The 20,994-nt window shown below is 36.7% G+C and overlaps 1 protein-coding gene across 5 annotated transcripts in view; it reads left to right on the forward strand.

The window, feature by feature from the left end:
- The window catches only part of kifc3 (kinesin family member C3), a 46,997-nt gene that overhangs the window by 19,314 nt on the left and 6,689 nt on the right, over positions 1–20,994 (forward strand). For 3 of the 5 annotated variants that reach the window (XM_058752001.1, XM_058752003.1, XM_058752002.1), the window contains exons 2-16: positions 3,014–3,131; positions 5,454–5,602; positions 8,815–9,022; positions 9,404–9,543; positions 9,787–9,852; positions 11,951–12,073; positions 12,186–12,467; positions 13,542–13,715; positions 16,125–16,272; positions 18,231–18,361; positions 18,439–18,550; positions 18,840–19,021; positions 19,130–19,234; positions 20,126–20,256; positions 20,727–20,850. In XM_058752001.1, the coding sequence (XP_058607984.1) occupies positions 3,050–3,131; positions 5,454–5,602; positions 8,815–9,022; positions 9,404–9,543; positions 9,787–9,852; positions 11,951–12,073; positions 12,186–12,467; positions 13,542–13,715; positions 16,125–16,272; positions 18,231–18,361; positions 18,439–18,550; positions 18,840–19,021; positions 19,130–19,234; positions 20,126–20,256; positions 20,727–20,850 (2,157 nt within the window). In that variant the 5' untranslated portion in view covers positions 3,014–3,049. Of the gene's footprint in view, positions 1–3,013; positions 3,132–4,578; positions 4,719–5,453; positions 5,603–8,814; positions 9,023–9,403; positions 9,544–9,786; positions 9,853–11,950; positions 12,074–12,185; positions 12,468–13,541; positions 13,716–16,124; positions 16,273–18,230; positions 18,362–18,438; positions 18,551–18,839; positions 19,022–19,129; positions 19,235–20,125; positions 20,257–20,726; positions 20,851–20,994 lie in introns of those variants that run through there. The other 2 variants (XM_058752006.1, XM_058752005.1) reach the window with 2 other exon arrangements.

Genomic DNA, 20,994 nt, shown 5'->3' on the forward strand with positions numbered 1-20,994 from the left:
GTTTATTTGGTGGTTTTGAGCAGAGAAGATAAAGATGTTGGGTTGGATGGGATCACTTGTTAACAAGAGCTGGCTGGACCGGGATCGCCCTGTGCTTCATCAGGACTGCAGGAAAGCTGGACCGATGGTACAGCAGGACTGTGTGTGTGTGTGTGTGTGTGTGTGTGTTGAAATCAGAGAGAGACCAGCATGAATAGAGGCTATGTAGTCTTAGAGGGGGATTAGATATGCAGCGTGACTAGCATTTGTTGTTGGGTCAAGACTGATTGCTTGTGCTGCTATGCAGTGTTTACTCAATTTCAGCCTCTGACTTTCTTTTTGGGCTCAGACTTGCGTTAAATCAGCCAGTGACCCTTTTGTATTGTGACAGAGTGGTTTTCTGTGCACTACATAATAGCTCAGACTAAATATTCAGGGAGATTCATAGTTATCTTGTTAAAAGCCTTTGTTTTTCATGCTGCTGTGAAATGGCTAATGTCTATATTATGTTTCATCATAAATTTGAAAAGTTTTTGTATTCTACTCTTATTTTCAAGGCAATTAAGCACACACTTTTCAGTATGTGGTGTTTTATGTATGTTTATTCTATTGCTGCTGCCTTTATTTGATCAAAAACAGTCGTTTTGTGAAAGCAATGTGAAACGTAATAGAAAAACAGTAATATTGTGAATTTAAAATAACTGTTGTCCATTTCATATGTTTTATAGTGTAATTTATTCTTGTGATGCAAAGCTGAATTTTCAGCATCATTACTCCAGTCTTAAGTGTCACATGATCCTTCAAAATCATTCTAATTTGGTGATTTCTGATTATTATCAATGCTGAAAACAGTTGTGCTCCTTTCATTTATTTATTTATTTATTGATGTTTTATTTTTCAGGATTCTTTGAATAGAAAGTTTATTGTACTGCCTTTTAAAGTAAAGTAAAACATTCACTTTTGTAGGCTCCCCACCCATTTCTATTTTTGGGATGAAATACGACCGCTACATGTTTATGCAAATACTAGCAAATTTAACACTGACAGTGGCTCTCTAAATCTGTTATTGTTTGCTGGGTGAAATACTGTAGATTGAGACCCTAGTAAATACTGCCATCCTCTTGGTTTTTTTGCTACTGTATGATTTTGTAAGCAGGTCGGGTCTGTTTGCAGAAGACACTATTAGTCAGTTAGTTATTCGGTTTCCAGGTTCTTGTGTTGTCTGTCGTGAAGGAGCGTAATCCTCGTCTGTCAGTGTGACCTGTGGCCAGACACTCTAATCTTATTTGTTGTTACACCGATTGTTCGTGGCCCTGAAGTTTGGTCATTGGAAAGCGTCTGGTCACGTGACTGCATGAGACGTGCCGAGATTTCTGCAGCGTTTCACCTCTATAGACTGTTTGTCACAGTCTTGTAATTTTTTTTTTGTTTGTTTGTTGTGCAGGGCAGTATGGTAGACGTCTTGTACTTTATACTGCGCTTTGCTACATGCCTTCTGTCATCTGATTGATACTTTATACTTTTTTGCTGTGAAATCATTGCTGATATTTATTATTATTTTTTTAAGGTAAATGTACGAATAAATTTTTTAGTAATTTCAAAATGAGCACTTATTGGACTGAAAATTTACTTAATTATCTGTTAAGGGTGTGCGATATTGACAAAAAAATAATATCTCTAGCTATTTTCTGGGATTTTATCGATAACGATAATTAGACGATATTTTGCTGCATGTTATTGTGCTGGTCATGGACAGCTGACTCCTAAAGTTTTTGATATTCTTCATATTCTGTGCGGTGGTCAGTTCACAGAAATTAATATTTTCCAATAAGTTTAAACTGATTTTTACATTTTATGGGCATTTTTACCTTTATAAAGCCATTTATTTTCTAAAAGTGTCCATTATCTTTTGAGTTAAATTCTTAGTTAATCAGTGAATTATTATAATAATAAGACTTTTGGGCTGTTACCAAGCAAATTAAATCACTATCAACAAAATTCATCTTTGCAATGCAGAGAAAACACAGAAGCTGCATCTGAAGTGGCATTTACACACTGTTTAATGCAAGAATGCATTTAACCTGCAATTACAAATGCATAAATCATGTTTTGATATATTAAACACAAAACGTTAAATACCGATATTTGAAATTATTTAAATAATAAAAGATACTTTGAATGTGAAATTTAAAACCGCCAGCAGGTGGCAGCAAGTCACTGTTAATAAGTGAGTCATTGCGACTGAACCATATCATTCAAACGGTTGATTCATTCAGGAACGAAACACCGTCATGTTGCTCAGAGACACAAAGCAGTCCTGTGGCTATGTTTGGAGTGATTTTTGTTGTCGAAATAATAATAAAGCAAAAACTGTTGTAAAAATCAATATCACATTTGTAATCATGGTAATTTTTGGAGCGTTATTTTTCGTTATTCTTTGTGTGAAATTGATTAACTAGGCCATATGAAGTGGTACAAAATAGCCTATATACATTTTCTGTCCCCATGTCTTTAATTTTGTGTTCATTCTAAATGTAGTGAAAGTGCAGTGAAAGAACACACTCTACGCACGCGCACTAGTCTAGACTTCACGTAATGAATGCGTGCACTGTGTGTTTTGAATGGTTTTTGCAAAATACTCTATAATGTCAAATCGCACATCGTTTAAACAACAATTGCGATATTATCGCAGACAATGTATATCGCACACCCCTATTATCCATACATCATTTTTAGAAAAATCATGTTGAAATGTATCATTTATACATTAGGCTTTTGAGGAATGTTTGTTTTATTCATCTCTTGTCATTGAGTTTCGTTGTATTATATATGTTGCCCACAAATTTACAGAGCTTTGATCATAAAGCTAAAAAAAAGCACATACAAATTTTAAATTTTGAATGTTCAAAAGGCTCAGTAAACTCTTCTATTTGATTTTAATCAAAATCAAAAATCTCCATGAAAAATATGCAGCTTTTTCAAGTCTCAAAAGTTCATTAGTTAGGTGTTTATGGGATGTGGTCTGTGTTTACAGCCGGTCCAGCGGTGTGGTCTGCTCGGCCCTGCGGTCATGTACGGCACACGAAAGACCTGGGACGTCGGCCACACCCCCTGCCTGCAGGAGATCTGGAACAAAGACCTCTCATTGGATGGTAAGCACTGTCACATGGGTGGACTACAAAGCCGGTGTGGCAACATTCTTCTGAGGATAGTTTGAATGTTTGAGTGTATGTAGGAGGTTGGAGATACACAGAGTAGGTGTGTGTTTGTGTGTGAGAGAGCTCAGTCATCGAGGAGAGAGCGAGGGATGCGTTCTTACGCACTGACAAGGAGCAACACAGTCAGACGTTCTCAGACCGAACAGAGAACACTATGCGTTCCATCCAGGTACAGAAGGGTAAATCTCCTTAGAGACGAGAGCAGGGCTTGAAAACGAGGACTATTGGTTGTGCCAGGGAAAATATGTACGTGTGCTAATGCGCTCTGTGCTGCACAGGACAATATAACAACAGCCACAGCGATTGTGTGAGAAACAAAGAACAAAAAGAACTAAAACGGGTAGCAAACAAAGAGGAAAATCAGGGAAATGTCTGGCGGCTGGTTTTTGCAGTGATGCAGTGACAGGTTTGCATTCAGTCTGACACTCTTCTACGAAAGCGGCTCTACTGCTGTGTCATCGTAAACTGCACCGGCGAGAGGCTGCACGTCTCATCTGTGTGAGTGTGACAGAGAGCTGTTTGACAAACAAAACGGTAAAATCTTGTTTTTTTGATAAGGTTCAGGGCTGTATTGAAATCCAGGTTAATGCATCACTCGCAGCAGGCTGTTATCTTATCAGTCGGTGGTTTCTTATTATGCCTGTAGGATCTTTACCAGATTGATGTGTTCTCTGCATAGTCTGCTATTAAGGCTTACTTTACCCAAAATGTAATATTCTGATGTTATTTATGCAACCTTCATGTTGTTCCAAACCTGAAGGACTTTATTTCTACCAAGTAACACAAACAGAGAAATTATTAACCGTTTTTGTGCATTAATGCTGAATAAGAAGCTCTGAAGATTAAAAAAGGACACAAAAGCTTCAGAAAACACCAGGGGTGCCTGCATGTGGTGGGTTTTTTTGTTGTTTTTTTAACGAAAAGGTTCAAAAATCAGTATATGCTCATGTTAATAATTAAATTCTGGAAACAAAAAAATAATTTTGAGTTTGTCTAGCATTCATGTAGCCTAAATATTAAACATTTCTATAGCTCCCTCTTTGGACCAATCAGTGAGAGCAGCGGTACACCTGAGCAGAACGAAGGAGTGTCCAGACAAATAAAAATGGCAAAAATCTATGAAATGGTAAAATACGTCCATACGTTCCCCCAGGGGGAAAAAAGGAAAAAGAAGCCTTTTCTGAATATCCACTTTCTGCGTTCTTAAGTGTTTCGAAGCTGCTTTAGATGGTTCAGTGAGAGAGCAGTCAGAATGAACATAGTCTCAGCCTCAGACGTCACGCCCACGGACCGTTTGTTGAACGTCTGATGCATATGGCACACAAAAGTGGAAACACTTCAAGAGTTTCAAAGTCGTCGTCGGATTGGTTGAATTGTACAGGATTTCCGCGTTCTTTAACGTTCCGCCTGGAAACAAAGATGCCGTGAAGCCAAAGCCCCTCACGAAAGAAGAAAGCCGTCGTGTTTACAACGGTGACGATGATCGCTTATCATGGTCAACTAAACGCTGGATTTTCAAAAGTATGTGAAATATTTAAAGTTTGCCGCATAGAATCTTTAAAATACGTCCGAGAGTTTTACACACCGGTCTGTTATTGTGGCGACATTTCCACGCCTCGAAACATGGCCCCAAAACGTGACACGAAACAAAACGATCTGTGATTGGTTGTTTGACATGTCGGTCAAATGGCCTCATGGGCGGGCCTTGGCCAATGAAAGCGGCCAAGGATTCCAGACCTTCAGCTGTCAGTCTGACTAGAATGAACACAAATCGATCCAGACCTTTTTGAAAAATTAAGATATTTCAATTCTTCTGAAATTATACAGTGGTTTCATGTGCGAAACAGACTGAAATTGAAGCCATTATTAACTGAAGATCTTGACATTGGCTCTAGATCTCCTTGGTTTGTTCAAGAAAAGTAGCTATGTCCAACAAGTGAACAAATCTTTTTACGGAGTCAGTCAGTCAAGCCATTGTGTGACTTAAAAGTCATCCGGGCCAGTGTTATCTTAGTATTATTTGTATACTATTACAGTATTTATTAATATTTTGAGAGCTTTAATTTTTAGTTTAGTAAAAAATTTTTTTTTTTTTTTAAATGTTACTAATTTGTTTAATTCGTATTGTTTTACTTCAGTTTTAGTTTTGTTTTTTGTTATTTAGTGCTTCAACTTTTAATTTTTTCTAGACTTTTTTTAAGTCCATTTTTATTTAATAATTTAATATTAAGAATTGACAATATTCTCTTTTTGTAGTTTCAGCGAATTCCCTGGATATCCTGATGAGTGATGGTGAGGAGGAGAGCTCCTTTCTCTCGTTGCCCAACTCTGTCCTTCAGCGCCACTGTTTGACCTCTGACCTCTCTGAAACGGCCACCTCAGAACAGCAGCAGCTGCTCATACAGGCATGATCCTATAATACTGTTGTAGTATTAACCTGGGCAATTCATATTACAAGTTGTGCTCACTAAGGCAAGCATCACTGTTACAGTTGCTTATAACTGGGTTTAGGGATTTCCTGCAACACGTTATTTTCAGATTCTGTGTGGAGTAGAATATTTACACTGCCATTCAAAATTTTTGGGCAAGTAAGATATTTAAAAAAAAAAAAAACTTATTTAGCAAAGATAAAATTAAAAGCATTAATGTGATCAAAAGTGAAAATAAAGAAATGTATTATGTTATAAAAGATTTTTTTCCAAATAAATGCTGTTTCTTTTTACTTTCTATTCATCAAAGAATCCTGAAAAATGCATCCACACTTAAGAATGAAATTCAGCTTTGCCATTACAGGAATACATCTTTTATATATATATATATATATATATATATATATATATATATATATATATATATATATTAAAATAGAAAACCATTATTTAGATATAAGAATATTTTACAATATTACTATTTTTACTGTATTTGTACAATAAATGCAACCTTGGTGAGCATAAGGGACTCCTTTCAAAAACATTAACACATCCTACCAATCCAAACTTTCAGATGGTACAATATACATGTACATTAACCCCTCAACCGTCTGTGTTTCTGTGAGACAGTGTTGTGATCGAATCCATCTTCACCAGATCACTGCATTCAGGAACTGGTTTCTGGTCTGTTCTGTCATTGTGTGATCTCTGCGTAATTGGTTTCACAGGGTTAATAAGTCACAGCTAACAGCTAGCGCTGCTGTGTTCTGTGTTTAAACAATATTATCAGCTTTAGAGCTTCTCAGAGGAGCTGGTTGCTCAGGTTCTCTGTAAATGGCCACAGGGTCCGAGTGTTTCAGTGTAAGATTCCCTCAGGGCAACATCTGCAGGCAAATCACATTTCAGTTGGTTTATTAGATGGGCTGCTATTTGCTCATTCAGTGATCTTGTTTATTAGTCTGTATCAGATCTAAAAACACCTATTTTTATGCTTAAGTTTAAAATAATACAGAATTGTTTGTTCACAGCAGTTAAAGCTAAATTCTTACATGTTCTAAAGATAATGTAAGTGGTGTTTGAACACCATGACGCTATGTTTGGGAGTTGGTGCCAGTGTGTTGCTGTGTGGTTGTTTATTGGTGGCTTGGAAGTCAAATAAGTTCCCAAGTCTTTGGGTTGAGTTGCACCTTCCATTCATAAGTTCTTTCTTAAACTGGAATGTAAAGTCCACACTGGAGGTTTAGTGATTACTAGCTAGGTTGTAACTAATTCTGTTCTTTTTCGGTTGCATTTCGAGTTGTTCTTAAGGCAGAATGTAGCTAGTAGTTCGTAAATTCTCTGTAAAGTCATACAGTCGCATAATATGACATGTACCCTCAATCCAATAGCAGCTTACAACTTCTGCTCAAATATTTGAATTAATGCTGTGAATTTCAATCTATATTAACTTGCTTCTATTGAGATACTATGAAATATTCCGTAGTCATCGGTAACTTAATTTTTAATGCAAGTAAAAATCTGAAACTGTATTTGAAGTTAATAAGGATCAATAAATAAATACTGATACAAAAACATAAGATAAATTTTTTTGAGATTTAAGGACGCATACATTGGGCAGCTGCTTAAATTGGGTTCATGTTGAAGAGTCACTAATAAAGTAATTTATTAACAAGTGTGAACATTATGAGATGGGTGTAAAAGGTTGAAGTTTGTCAAGTGAAACATGAGTTTATTGTTTTATTCCTTACTTTACTCCTGGTCGGAGGCTTGTGAATGCATCAGCTGTAACTTAGTGCTCCTTTACGTCCAAACTAGGCTAAGTTGCGCACAGCTGGTGAAACCGGCCCCTGGTCCCTAGATATGACTGGAGTTACATAACATGATCCACTGTTAGTGAAGCATTAGGAGTGCGGTCCTCTCTTTGATCTCCAAGGGTGGATAAACATCTCTGAAAAAGACTATCTGGAGTGAGATTTGAGTGTGCTGGAGTTTCCAGTCTTTTCAGCATGCTATGAGGACAGGAGAGATCCGATTGGCTGGAGATCACATGTGTGGTGTGTCCTGATCTCTGCTTTTCAATGCATTGACGACTCTTCTCAATGCAAACAATAGTTTAGACGTGGGATAGCTTTGTGTATGTGCTTCTCTAGATCAATCTGTGTTGACCAGGCAGTGTTACCTGTGAAGGTGCAATGATTTCCAGACTAATGAATCTCTGAAATACAGGATTTTAAGACATCAGATTTTGAAATCTTCAAATATAGCTTCATCTCAATGAGTTGGTATGTTGGTACATTTTTCCTGATATTCGAGGTAGAGTTTTGTTTGATTTGCTGTTTCAGAATTTGTCTATAATTGTCACACCACTGATCATGCTTTTCTACTCTCCTTTTTCCCTCTCATTCTTCATTTGTGTGTCTCTGTGCTGCCTTCTCACCATTTCACCTGCACAGAAGGTTACTTTGTCCTGTTCCTGGACGTCAGCCTACGTAATTCCCTCTGATTCTTTCTTTGTGCTTAGCTATGAGCTACTTTGCGTTGTTCTGACGTCAACTTTACAAAGCATACTGTACTGCAGTAAAGTCTCTTGTTCATAGATCCACCCTGTTTGCTTTAATGTCTCTATTAGAGGTTTTGTATTCATCTGGGTTTCATAAAAAAAAAGCTGTATCCAAGGTAATTTGTGCCAGTAGGAATAGTCACTTGCCCATTAAGCTTTCATGTGAAGTTAAAGGAATAGTTTAATTTTGTCTTCATTTACTTTCATTCCAAACTTGTATGATTTTCTTTTATTCTGTTGATCACACATTTTTGTAGATGTCCTGGCTGTTCTTTCTGTTACTGCAAAATCATAGTGACCCAAAAAGGAAAAAATGTAAAAATACTTGTACATTAAATTATGAAAAAAAAAGTTTTTTTCCATGAAATAAATTAAGTCATATGGGTTAGGAATGACATGAGTAGGTTGAGTAAATGATGCTTTTTATTTAGGTTTTTTTTTTTTTTTGCATGAACACTTTGCATGAAAGAAAAAGAAAAATCAACATGCGTTTCATTTCAGAAATACCTAGCCCTTTCCTCTTTAAAAGTTCTGCCAACTTGTCTGCTTTAGTGTTTCCCTCATAGTTCAGGTTGTGTAAGTTTCTTTAGCATGGCTGGCATTCATGGTTTCTTGTGTGTTTGTGCAGACGCTGCAAGAGAGAGTTTGTGAGTTCCAGGCACGTTTGCGCAGCGAAGACGCTGCAAAAAGACTCCTGCTACAGCGACTGCAGACACACGACCACCAGCTCAACCAAGACATCCACCAGAACGAGGGCCATTCGTCCATTAACCACGAACCTCAAGAGCAGCTCAGACTGCAGGACGGCCAGCTCAACCAAGCTGTTTCACCTACAGGTGAGAGAGAGAGTCCTTATATGAGATTGTATAATTGACACATTTATAATAAATATATTTATTTCTTGTCCTGTGACCTAAAAGGGGGGGAAGCATCTTGTATATGGGTTTAAAGTTAAATGAGTAGGTTGAGTAAATGTTTTTTTTCCTTTAAAAAAAGCTAGTTGGACTTGCTTTTCAGATTGTTGAAACATTACATAATTACATTATTATAGATAGAAATATTTTGTTTTAATTCATTTATATTTCTGTACATTTTATTTATTTTTGTGTATTTTCATTAACAATGAATACTTTTATAATAAATATATTATTACTAATCTTGTGACCTAAAAGCTAGAAAAATCTGCTTGCTTGCCATAAAGTGTGTGTTTTTTGTAGGTGTGAGGAGCTCTAGTGTTTTGACACAGAGGCTTGTGGATTTTCCCAGCGCTGTACAAGTGAATAAAGTTCACTCGCAGGAGCAGCTGCAAAAAGACAAGGGAGAACAACTCGCTCTCATTACAGGGTTGTGCACACAGGTACGTTACACACACACACACAGAGAGAGAGAGAGAGAGAATAGGGCTCAATTTTCTAGCCAGACTCACAAGAGCACTACCAGATCATTTACATTCCTCAGCCACCATGTATTGTGATCTTTTATACATTGATATTCATTGTTTCTGTCTGGTTGGATTAAAATAGATCGATACATGAAACTAACTGACTCATTTTTGTAAAGGGATTGGGTTGAATAATGCTGTTGGTTTGTGGTTTTGTAGGTCAAGGAGCTGGAGGAGAAACTAGTGGATCAGACACAGGAGGTGGAGAGACTGCGCTCTGAGCTGGTGAGAGACTGAATTATTAGGGACAGGGAGAGTTGTGGTACACTCAGTGCCATTGTATGAATCACCTGATCCTGGTGGGCTAAAGTCACCACACTTGTGTGAACCACATTTCTATTTTTTAATAAAGAGCTCATGCTCCTGCAGGTTTACACTGACCTGATTTAGTTTTATGATGGGAGGGGAGGGAGTGTTAACCTGGTGATCTAGTTTTTTGTTGATAGCAGAGGAATGTATGCCTTCAGCCCTGGAAGGTTTACAATTGGCACTGATCTCAAATTTGAGATGGGTGTGAGTGTACTTAACTGTACTTTACAACTTTGTCCCCAAAAGAAAGCTAAATATAATAAAACCTCACCCTCTTTTGGAAAAATAATTAACATTTATTTAATGCATTAAATAAAAAGAACTGTTAAATTACTCAGTCATTCAAAAAATTGTTCAAATTAAAAAAAAAAAAAAAACGAAGGATGCATTAAATTGCTCAAATGTGACAGTAAAGACATTTTTAATTGTAAAAAAGATTTCTCTTTCAAATAAATGCTGTTTTTTAACTTTCTATTCATTTAAAGAAGTTAAGCTAACTGAGACTTGTTATAGCACTTGCATATCATTGCTCCTTTGTTGATTTTGATTGCTTCCATTGTCCTCATTTGTAAGTCACTTTGGATAAAAGCGTCTTCTAAATGACTAAATGTAAAGAATCCTGAAAATCCTTTTGTTTCCACAAAAATGTTAAGCAGCAAAGTCTGTTTTCAACATTGATCATAAAATTTTTCAGAAATAAACTACATTTTAAAATATAGTCAAATAGAAAACAGTTACTTTGAAACATTTTACAATTTTACAGTATTTTGGATCAAATAAATGCGGTGAGCATAAGAAACTTTTTCAAAAATGTTAAAAATCTTACTGACTCAAAATGCATATGCAGTGCACAGATTTTTACTTTGAGTGTCATTACTGTAATGAACATTTGCTCATATTAACCGATCCAAATGTATTCACAGACTAATAATAAAAATAAAAAAAAAAGATTTTAACCCTCAAAAACCAAGACAGCCACCCACTATTGTTCTTAAATGTTTAATAACATTTGAACCGCTAATCCTATCTGAATGCTTTAAAAAGTGTCGTAAAGCAGAGATTCTCCATAAAGCATTTGTCTCAGTTGGATATTATCCATAGCGGATAAACATCGGATAAAGCACTGGAATTTAGGTACTCGCGTCGCGAGGCGATGTAAAATCAATTATAACGTAGAGTACAGCCAGCGGATCGATCCATTTGGCTGTTTTATTATGTAAATGATACTTATACAGTTCATAAAGATCATTTGCACAATTTTTTTTTCTATTGCATTATATATTTCTCACCCATTTTGTGTTTGTTGTTCATACTCAGATTGAAAATATTTTTTTCTGGGAAAAAAGTAAATTTTTTACTGTATTTTGTTATTATATAACACTGTTTCCATTTTCTTTAGTCCCTAAATATTTTTTTGGATACATCTATATTGTTAGTAATGTAAATAGACCTGTTTTTCACTGAAAAGCGCCTATAACAATATTGTAATAAATGGCTATAACTTGCTTGGGGAATGTTATATGTAGACAAAATTTTATTTGGAAGTCTAAAACACACAGATACAACTATTTAAAGAAAAAAATCCAAACTTCAGGAGTTTCTGTTTGAGTACACAGTAATAAAACACCCAATTATTGCTTGCGTTTTTCTTGAAATTCTGGAAATGCATTAATTCTTTGAGACAACAAAAGGTAAATTGAGACTTTAAATTAGCTAGACTGAAACTTCAAGTTCTCCTGTTTATAATGATATATGGCACTTGATGCTGACTGCTAGAATAGGTCTGAAAAAACAAAGAAAAGTACAGGTGTGTCAGGTGCCCCAAAAATGTTCTAGGTCTTTAAGGGTTAAAGAATTTTCAGTGTTTTCCCCCCAGCATAAAGATTTATGTTAGGGGATATGGAGAGGCTTTGGGATAAAATTTGCCAATAGTAATTATAGATAGTATACAAAACTATTAGAAGATCATAGTAAGTCCTCATTTAGCTGAGTAAATGTATATGTGTGTGTCTAGGGGGCGACAGATCTGGAGAAACAGCTCGAGGTGCTGGAGAGTGAAAACCAGCGGCTCAAACAAGAGCTGAGGGCCAGTCAGACCCAGACCACCTGCTCTACCGGCCACTGCCCACACAGCCAGGTACTCACACAACCATAAATCACTTAAACCTCAAATATACTTGATGCTATAAATGTTGTGGTGTTTCACAGCTGTTCTGTAATGCTCCTCTCTCTGTCTGCATCTGTCCCAGGATGTGGAGGCCCTGCGTGGAGAGCTGTGTCGTAAGGACGAGGAGTGCCGCGAGCGGGAGCGGCGACTGGCTGCGCTGGAGCAGCAAGTGCAGGAGAGGACGGGTGTAGTAGCTCAGCTCCAGCAGCAGCTGCAGGAGGCGGCGCAGCGCAGACAGGAGCTGCAGCAGCAGCTGGAAGAGGCGTCACGTCTCAGGAGCCAGAGTGAGGAGCAGCTGACCTCACGGCTTCATGACGCTGAGGAGGCTCTGTCTCGCCAGGCTGCTCTGACACCACAGGTCAAGGTGAGAATGTGCTAATGAAGCATTAGCTGCGTCTCATTTCAAAGCCTGCTCTGTCCGGAGGTTGCATTTGTCAGCTGCTGATGTCATTGAGGATGTCTCATTTAAGAAACGTAATCTAATATATATAAATGACTGTTATCCCTCATGAGCCGCAAATTAATGTAATTTCTTTCTTTCTGTGCATTGGAATGGTTGTTTTTCTTAAATGATACATCTCAATAACGTATACAGCTAACAAATATGACCTCCAGAGAATACAGGCTTCAAAATGAGATGTTTGAAAGGAGTTTTGAAATGTTTTTGAAGTTCTATTATTGAGACTTTTTGCAGAAAATTTCTTGTAAATTTGTGGATTTTTGTCTTCCTTGTGTTTTGTTTAAATTTACAAATTTTTAATTTTAGTTTTCTTAAAGAAAACAATAGTATAGCTAATTTAAATGAACAAAATAGACAAAATATATATATTTTTAAAAATGTCAAAGAAAATTGTTCCTAATAATAAAAGTAATATAAGGCAGTTACATAAAAAAATCACAGCAGTGATAACCTAAAAGATTTTTTTTAATAAATAAATAAAAATAATACAAAAAGGTATGAGGTGATGTATTCCCAAATAGTCTAATACAGATTTTTCCAAATAAATAATTTCTCTATATGTAATGTTCACCAACTTACTCACAATGTTTGAATCGTTTCCTGTTTTTACTATATTTTTGTCTTTTAAAAAAATTATAAAATCTTTATTCCAAACTTTTGACTGGTAGTGTAAATAAAGCTGTAGACATGTATTCTAATTAAGAGAAGATTCACAAATTGGCCCCAGAATAGCAAACATAGTATCTGCCATTATTTCCATTTTTTCCTTGTGTATAGTATATTGTACATAGTCACCCCTATTACCACTTCAGACTATGCATATTCTCTTCACATTTACAATACCAAATACTCAGAGAAGCCACAGGGCGCTGGCTATAAGGAATGCACCAAATATATTCATTCTCTGCCTCTGACCAAAAACAAGATGCACTTCTCCTAACTGAAGTGATTTAAATCTGTTTCTCACTCTTCCTGCAGTATGTGACCAAGACGGTTGAAGTGGAGTCGGCTCAGTGTAAGCAGGCTTTAATGGAGGCTCAGACCCGTAACCAGACGCTGCAGGAGCAGCTGAGTGTTCAGAGGCAGCTCCTCAGAGAGCTGGAGCAGCAGCTGCACGAGTCGCAGAGAACCAGCAGTCAGCTCCGCCAGCAGGTACCACACTCACTTCCTGCGTGCGCTGCTTTGAGTGTCCTGAATTATCATGTGGCCAAATGCTTCGCAGGTCTGACCCTTTTTGTGGTGACCTTAGTGGTCTGTTGATATCTGATCTCATGTCTTCTCAAAGGCCAAGTGGTTTGGTGTAAGTTTGATAGAATCCTTCATATTATTTCCCCCAAATTCTGCTTTCAGTTTTAAATTGGCTACATTTTATTTTATTTAAATGAATAAAAAGGACTTTAACAATTTAATATTTAATTAAAATGTTAACGATAATACTCTCTGAATTTTTTTTCAGAAGTCTGTTCATTTTTCTAAAATGTGTGTTTTAATACACGTTTATCAAAAATGGTGTTATTCAAATGAATGCATAAAGAATTAATCTTAATCTTTAATTAAACCTTGCATAATAAAATTTAATGAAATTTGAAGAAATCCTTTTTTGGCTTAAGGTTTTACTTAAAACACGAATGAAAAATGCATATGTTGTGTGATAATCCTGAAAAATAATTAACAAACTGTATTATTGTTAATACTTTGAGAAGTACAGTAGTAATATATTTCTGTCATAACTTAGTTGAACCTAACTTTTATTTTGGCTGGTTGTAGTGAAGACCTTTTGAGTTTTTCTGTGTATCTGGTGATCGTTTTTAACAAATGAAATGGTGAAATGCTGGTGAAGTGACTCTCAGAGCAGCTCTGGAGATGAAGTTTGTGTGCTCATGTCCTCGTATAGTAAAACGGCAGATGCTGAGATCTCCATAAGCATCACTCATGATTCAGTATGTTTAGTAGGTGAAACTGTGCCACTCATTCGCACAGAATTCAACCCAGAACATGCAGACTTCATATTTGCATGGCAGTCTTTTTGTACTTTAACCTATTCACAGATACTAGTCCTCCTGGTTATTTGATGGATTATTCAGCCCTACTTTTGATTTATTCATCCAACATTCCACATTATACTGTAAATTCCTTTTGTTATGACTGGACTCCATGATTCTGTCTGTGTTTTCTGCACGGTGGTAATCACAAGGCTCTAGTTTCAGGCCTCTCTGATATCGGTGTTGTGACAGAGCAGGTTAACGGCTCTCTCTCTTCACTTGCGTTGCAGCTGAGGACGGATCGCGGCCGTTTGTATGGCCTGCTCTCCAAGGCGGTGGGTGGGGGTAACACCGAGGTCACCCACAGGCTCTCCAAGGTCGGCCAGATTACTCTGCAGGGGTCAAAGGTCAAAAATGGGTCATGGGTCAGATTTCAACTGTGATTATAGGAAGTGGTTTACTGTGAGCAGACTTTTGAGTCTGTCCCATTTTAAGTGCCATTCAAAAATGTAGATCCATGTTGGCTTATGCTCATTTTTGACCTGTGAAACCCTGAAACTTTGCAGAGTAACAAGCTCATATTCCCTTCAGGGTTATAATTTATTCTACCTGCAGTAGTAATCCCTTATAACTTACTGTGAAATAGTCAATGTCACCCCCGTTGTGTACTTCATGTGTATTGATGGTGCGTGACCCCAGATGCACTTCCCATGTGTGACCAACAGAACTCCACCCACCCACAGGTCGTCTTTAACTTAACTAACCCCATTAGATCAGTCTAACTAATGTTTCTGGTTAGTAGTCATGACTGGGTTTGTGTTATGTTGGTCAGAAGTAAAGCTGTTTTATTAAAACAAGGTGGAATTCAGGATATCTCTGTGCTCATCTGTGCTGTTAAACTGTGTTGTGATGATTTTGCATTAAGGTGGAAAGTAGTTGTCAGCTGAAATGTTTTTTTTTAAATATTAGGAAGCATAATGACCAATATAACACTGATATATCATATCACAGATATCAGATGTTTGGCTGGTTGTGTAGATAATGCATGCATATAGATAAGTGCAGCAGTGAAATTTATATTTAATTTACACAATGTTTTAGTATCACAAATATCTTACATAATTATAAATTATTTAAATTATAATAAAATTTGTAAAATAGACTGATGTATACTTTATATAGAAATTCTTGGTTCTGTAATGCTACTGTAGTAATTTTAAGTAAACACTGTAACCACAGTTCAATCTGAACTGGGTTACAATTGAGGACTGTTTGGTTGTATATTTTGCCATTTCAGATGTTTGGATAACTGGTTTTCTCATGACATCTGAATAAGATAAAATCAGTGTCTGTAAAAAGGTGTTTACACTGATCTTGATACAGTTGAGTACAACCAACAAATCATACAGTCAGTGTGTTGGCGATTTAATCTCTGTCATTGTAAAAGCTCCTTTATATTACCTTATGTAATTCCTCATTTAAAACATTTACTATTTGCATAGAACTTATGAGCTCAGTGACACAGGATTTTATTGACCTTGGGGTCAGATGTGTTGACAATATTGTGTGTGTGTGTTAGATCCTGGTGTATGAGGGGGAGATGGAGAGAGCTCAGGGTCAGCTGGAGGCAGAAATGCAGAGTTTGGAGGAGGAGAAGAACAGAGTGATCGAGGAAGCTTTCATCAGAGCCGAGAGCGAGATGAAGGCCGTTCACGAGAACCTAGCAGGTGAGACCATGTGTGTTTAAGTCCAGGTCGTGTTTCACCCTCAAGTCAAAATAGAAATAGGCCTAAGTAATTATATTGTTCTTAAACAAAACAAAACCCATTAGGATTTTCATGTTTTCCTCTCATATTCTTATTACTTTGCAAAAAAAGGTAACACTTTTAGTGTTCTTGTTAAACATGTTTCTCATAGTAATAACAGTAAATTATGCACAATTAGCAATTAACCATCAACCAAATCTTATAATTGTACATGTTGTTAATTAATATTATTCAATACTTATTTGTGTAGTTAAATTGAAACAAGGACACCTTAAAGTAAAACAACCAGGAAATCATAGTGCTATTTGTACTGTCTTTTGTATTGCTTTATATGAAAATTATGTAATTGTTATTATGCCATAATTTATTATTCATTTTAATATTGTACAGCTGTATTAGTGTAACTTTTATTTTTTACTAAATAATCTAATTTTAAAAAAACTTTAAATGGTTTTTGTTGCCTTTTTTCTTTTCTTTGACCTGTTAATGTGGTGAAGCCACAATGGATGGATGGATGGATATCCATTTTTTTTTCTTTTTTTTATCTCGACAAACTATACTTCATTAGAAAGGTCAAAGACAAATTGTTGAGAGAAAATTTGACCGTTGTTTTGTTGTATATATCTTATAGTGACAATTTCTTTATTTTTGTCAGAGTCCATGCCTTTATGAAATATGAGCCCCTTATGCATCCGCTGAGAAAAAAACTTCCTCAGGGCTTTTAGTCCAAAGGTGTGCTCATTTGGGTAAAAACCTGGATTCTTCACCCTAAAGCCAAGTTCACACTACACGATTTTACACGTCGGCAGATCGCTGTGCTGTTCAGACTACATGACTTGATTTTCTGTCTTTAAGTCGTTGTGGTGTTCACGAGCTGACAACAACTCTGTCACCTAATGACTCTATTCGGTCCCTAAACCACGTTTTGTCATGAAAACACACGTGAGAATTGGAACGGTAATGATGGGCAAATGAAGCCTTTCCTCTGACTGTTTCGGGAAAAGATTCAAAGCATTGATTGTCGAAAACAGCACCATCTGGTGGTTAATAAAAAATATAGCAGCCAAAAGCCTGTGAAAGAGAGTGTAAGACGCTCTGTAGGACGAAGCATCTACCACACATTCTATAGATCGATGCAAGTTTTATGTGCAAAAATAAAAACCTAACTTTTTTTTTAAGCCAAGTTACTGCTGTTGTTTTTCTTCCGTGACCTCAACTGCTCTTTCATTGGCTGTAGCTCTTCACGACACCTGACACCACGTGATGTTGAGTCGGCCAACTGGTCCAGATATTTGGCATGCTAGATATTTGTTTGGTGTCGGCGACGCGTCAGCGAGCCTCTTTGATGCATCGTTGTGTAGTTCACACATAAAGATTGCGGAGCGCCGATCACCCGCTGATCACCGGGCTTAAAATCCTGTAGTGTGAACTAGCCTTAACGAGACATTGGGAATATCGGAAATTCAAAAAAAAAAAAAAAAAATCTGACAATAAAAAAAATTAATTGAAACTGAATTATCCTAAAAAAAAAAAAAGTCACAATACAAAAAAAATCGGTCACACTTTATTTTAAGGTCCAATTCTCACTATTAACAAACTATTAACTATGACTTGCCTCAAACTCGTGATTTGCTGCTTATTAATAGTAAGGTAGTTTTCGACCTTTAAGTTTTGGTATCGGCTAGGATTAGAGATGTAGAATATGGTCATTCAGAATATGTGCTTTATAAGCTCTAATAAACCGCCAAGAAGTTAATAATAGGCATGCTAATAAGCAACTAGTTAATAGTGAGAATTGGTCCCCTTTACTAAAGTGTTAGCAAAATATTCATGTTTCTCAAAAAAGCTTCAGTTGAAATGTTTTGTAAATTTTTCATTTTATATAGTTTATTATTTCTCTTTTGATTGTTGTACAACAGGTGTGCGGATGAACCTCCTGACGCTGCAGCCGGCCCTGAGAACCCTCACCTGTGATTACAACTGTCTGAAGAGACAGGTGCAGGACTTCCCTTACATGCTGGAGAAAGCCATCACTGAGGCAAAGCAGGAGGTGAGAGCAGCGCATACGAGCTAACAGACACATCAGCCTGATCGCAGCTCATCAGTCGTGTCCGTCTGTGATTACAGATCTGTCAGGTGATTGGAGAGGTGAGCAGTGCAAACCAAGAACTCCTGCGCAAATACAAGCGGGAGATGAACCTGAGGAAGAAATGCCACAATGAACTGGTGCGCCTCAAAGGTGAGACCGCGGAGATCTCTGGGAATTGTGTAGTTCGATTCATATTACAAAATCTGTACATAAATCTTCTGTTCCATATTCATAACCATTATTATTTATTGTTAAGTCTTATTTAAATGTTTCTGTTCTCATGTCAGATATGTATGCATGCATGTACCAAGAGCTTCTTAAAAACCACAACAAATTCCTTGTGTGTTTGCGCCCACTTGGCGAATAAAGCTGCTTCTGATATTATGTAGTTTGATTCTATGAAATTAGACATTCTAATTATAAAGATCTTGTTTTTCAGGAAACATTCGTGTGTTGTGCCGAGTACGTCCTGTATGTGCTGGAGAAACAGATGCTGCTGACACCAAAAACATAGTGACCTTTGACCCAGATGATGATGCTGTTCTCTACTTGTCTAATAAGGGCAAGCTCATGACCTTTGAACTTGACAAAGTCTTTCCCACTCAGGCCACTCAGGAGGAGGTTAGTGCCTGAACCAGTTTTCTCCTACAGTTGTATTTCCTGTATCAGTTATTATATCACAGTCTTGTTATTATATCAGTTACTATACGCTTTCTTGTGATTGGACAGGTGTTCCAGGAAGTGCAGTCTCTGGTCACTTCTTGTATTGATGGCTTTAACATATGCATCTTTGCCTATGGGCAGACCGGCTCTGGAAAGACCTATACTATGGAGGTATATAACATGTTCCCAAATTTCACCCTCGAACTAAAAAAAGAAATAACTATATTGTCCTAAAAGAAAACCAAGCCCATTAAGACATTGTGGCAATGTTTTTGTATCAAACAAATGGGTAAAATTTGTTATGCATTACATACTTACTAATTAATTAATATAAAATATATTTAAACTATTTATATAGTGCATGTTTGTACATGTTAATTAATATTTAATATTATTTATATTATATCATTTAATATTATTTTAATATTTATATTAATTATTAATCAAATTATTTGATATTTAGAGGTTTTTGTTATTGTCTTATTTATGCTGCTATATATTGAAACCATATTTCATTATTCATTTTAAAACCGTAACAGTATTTTACATCTTTGCTCATGATGTCTGTCCGTCACATTTGTGCTGTCTAGTGGTTGCATTTTCAGTTTTATTTCAAAAGAAATCTCTTTTGCTCAATTAAGGCTGCATTTGTTTGCTCAAAAACACAGTAAAACACTAATATTGTGATTATAACAAAATAGTATTATTAAAATAACTTTTATATTTGAATATATTTTAAAATGTAATTTATTCCTGAGATGCAAAGCTGAATTTTCAGCATCATTACTCCAGTCTTCAGTGTCACATGATCCTTCAGAAATCATTCTAATATGCTGATTTGCTGCTCAAGAAACAGTTCTGATTATTTTCAGTGTTGAAAAAATATTTTTGTGGAAACTGATCCTTTTTTTCAGGTTAATTTGAAATAGATAGATATAATAGTTTTAGAAAAAGATTTTAACGATAGTGTAGTTTTTATGATTATTGGTGTAGTTCAGTAACACTGTTAAATGTAATACTTAAAACAAAAAAATTCAAAAGATGTCTGTGTGTTTCATGCAGGGTGTCCCTGAAGACCCTGGCATTAACCAGCGTGCTCTGCGGTTGCTCTTCTCTGAAGTGTCTGAGAAAAAGCCTGACTGGGACTACAAGATCACCGTCAGCATGGTGGAAATCTACAATGAGACCCTTCGGTGAGAAAAACAGACACAAGTAGAGCTGCACTTTGACAGCAGGAGGGAGAGGAGATGATGATGATGATCAAATGCTCTACAGGAGCTGTTTCAGTGTGACGTGCTCATCACTGCAGCATATTCAGCACTCCTTTATATAATTGTCCCAATGTCACACTGAAGTGTGTGTGACCTGCCACAGATTCTGCCGGTCAGCAGTTATGTAAAAACAGATTAGATTTAAAATCTCTCAGGCCATCTGCAAGACATAAACAGATCACATGTCACGCATTTCCCCCTGCACTGTCTGTTCACTCACCCTGTCCCTCAGTTTTCCTGTCCTGCCTCCTGCCGTGTTGTGTAACTCAAACAGATGTGCATAGGTTCTGATTCCGCTTGCCTGCGTAATGTTAATCTGTGCCCCACTTTAAGTTTTGCGCATTCCTTAATGCCAACAGATGAAATGAATTCATTCATTCTGATTCCAACAGAAACCTGTTGGGCGACAATCCCAATGAGAAGCTGGATATAAAGATGTGTCCAGACGGCAGTGGACAGCTGTATGTGCCAGGACTCACAGAGTTCACCGTGGAGAGCGTGGAGGACATTAACAAGGTGAAGCTCACAGCATCTGACCAGAGTTATGCTTCCTGTCGTCACTTCATGCTTTAGAGCCAGCTTCGTGAACTTCACAAATGAACGAATATCGCCACCTTAGATTCAATTTTAATGGAAAAAACAAAAAAATATTTCCTTGTT

This window comes from Onychostoma macrolepis, chromosome 18 (assembly GCF_012432095.1).
Source record: "Onychostoma macrolepis isolate SWU-2019 chromosome 18, ASM1243209v1, whole genome shotgun sequence".
NCBI classification, from domain to species: Eukaryota; Metazoa; Chordata; class Actinopteri; order Cypriniformes; family Cyprinidae; genus Onychostoma; species Onychostoma macrolepis.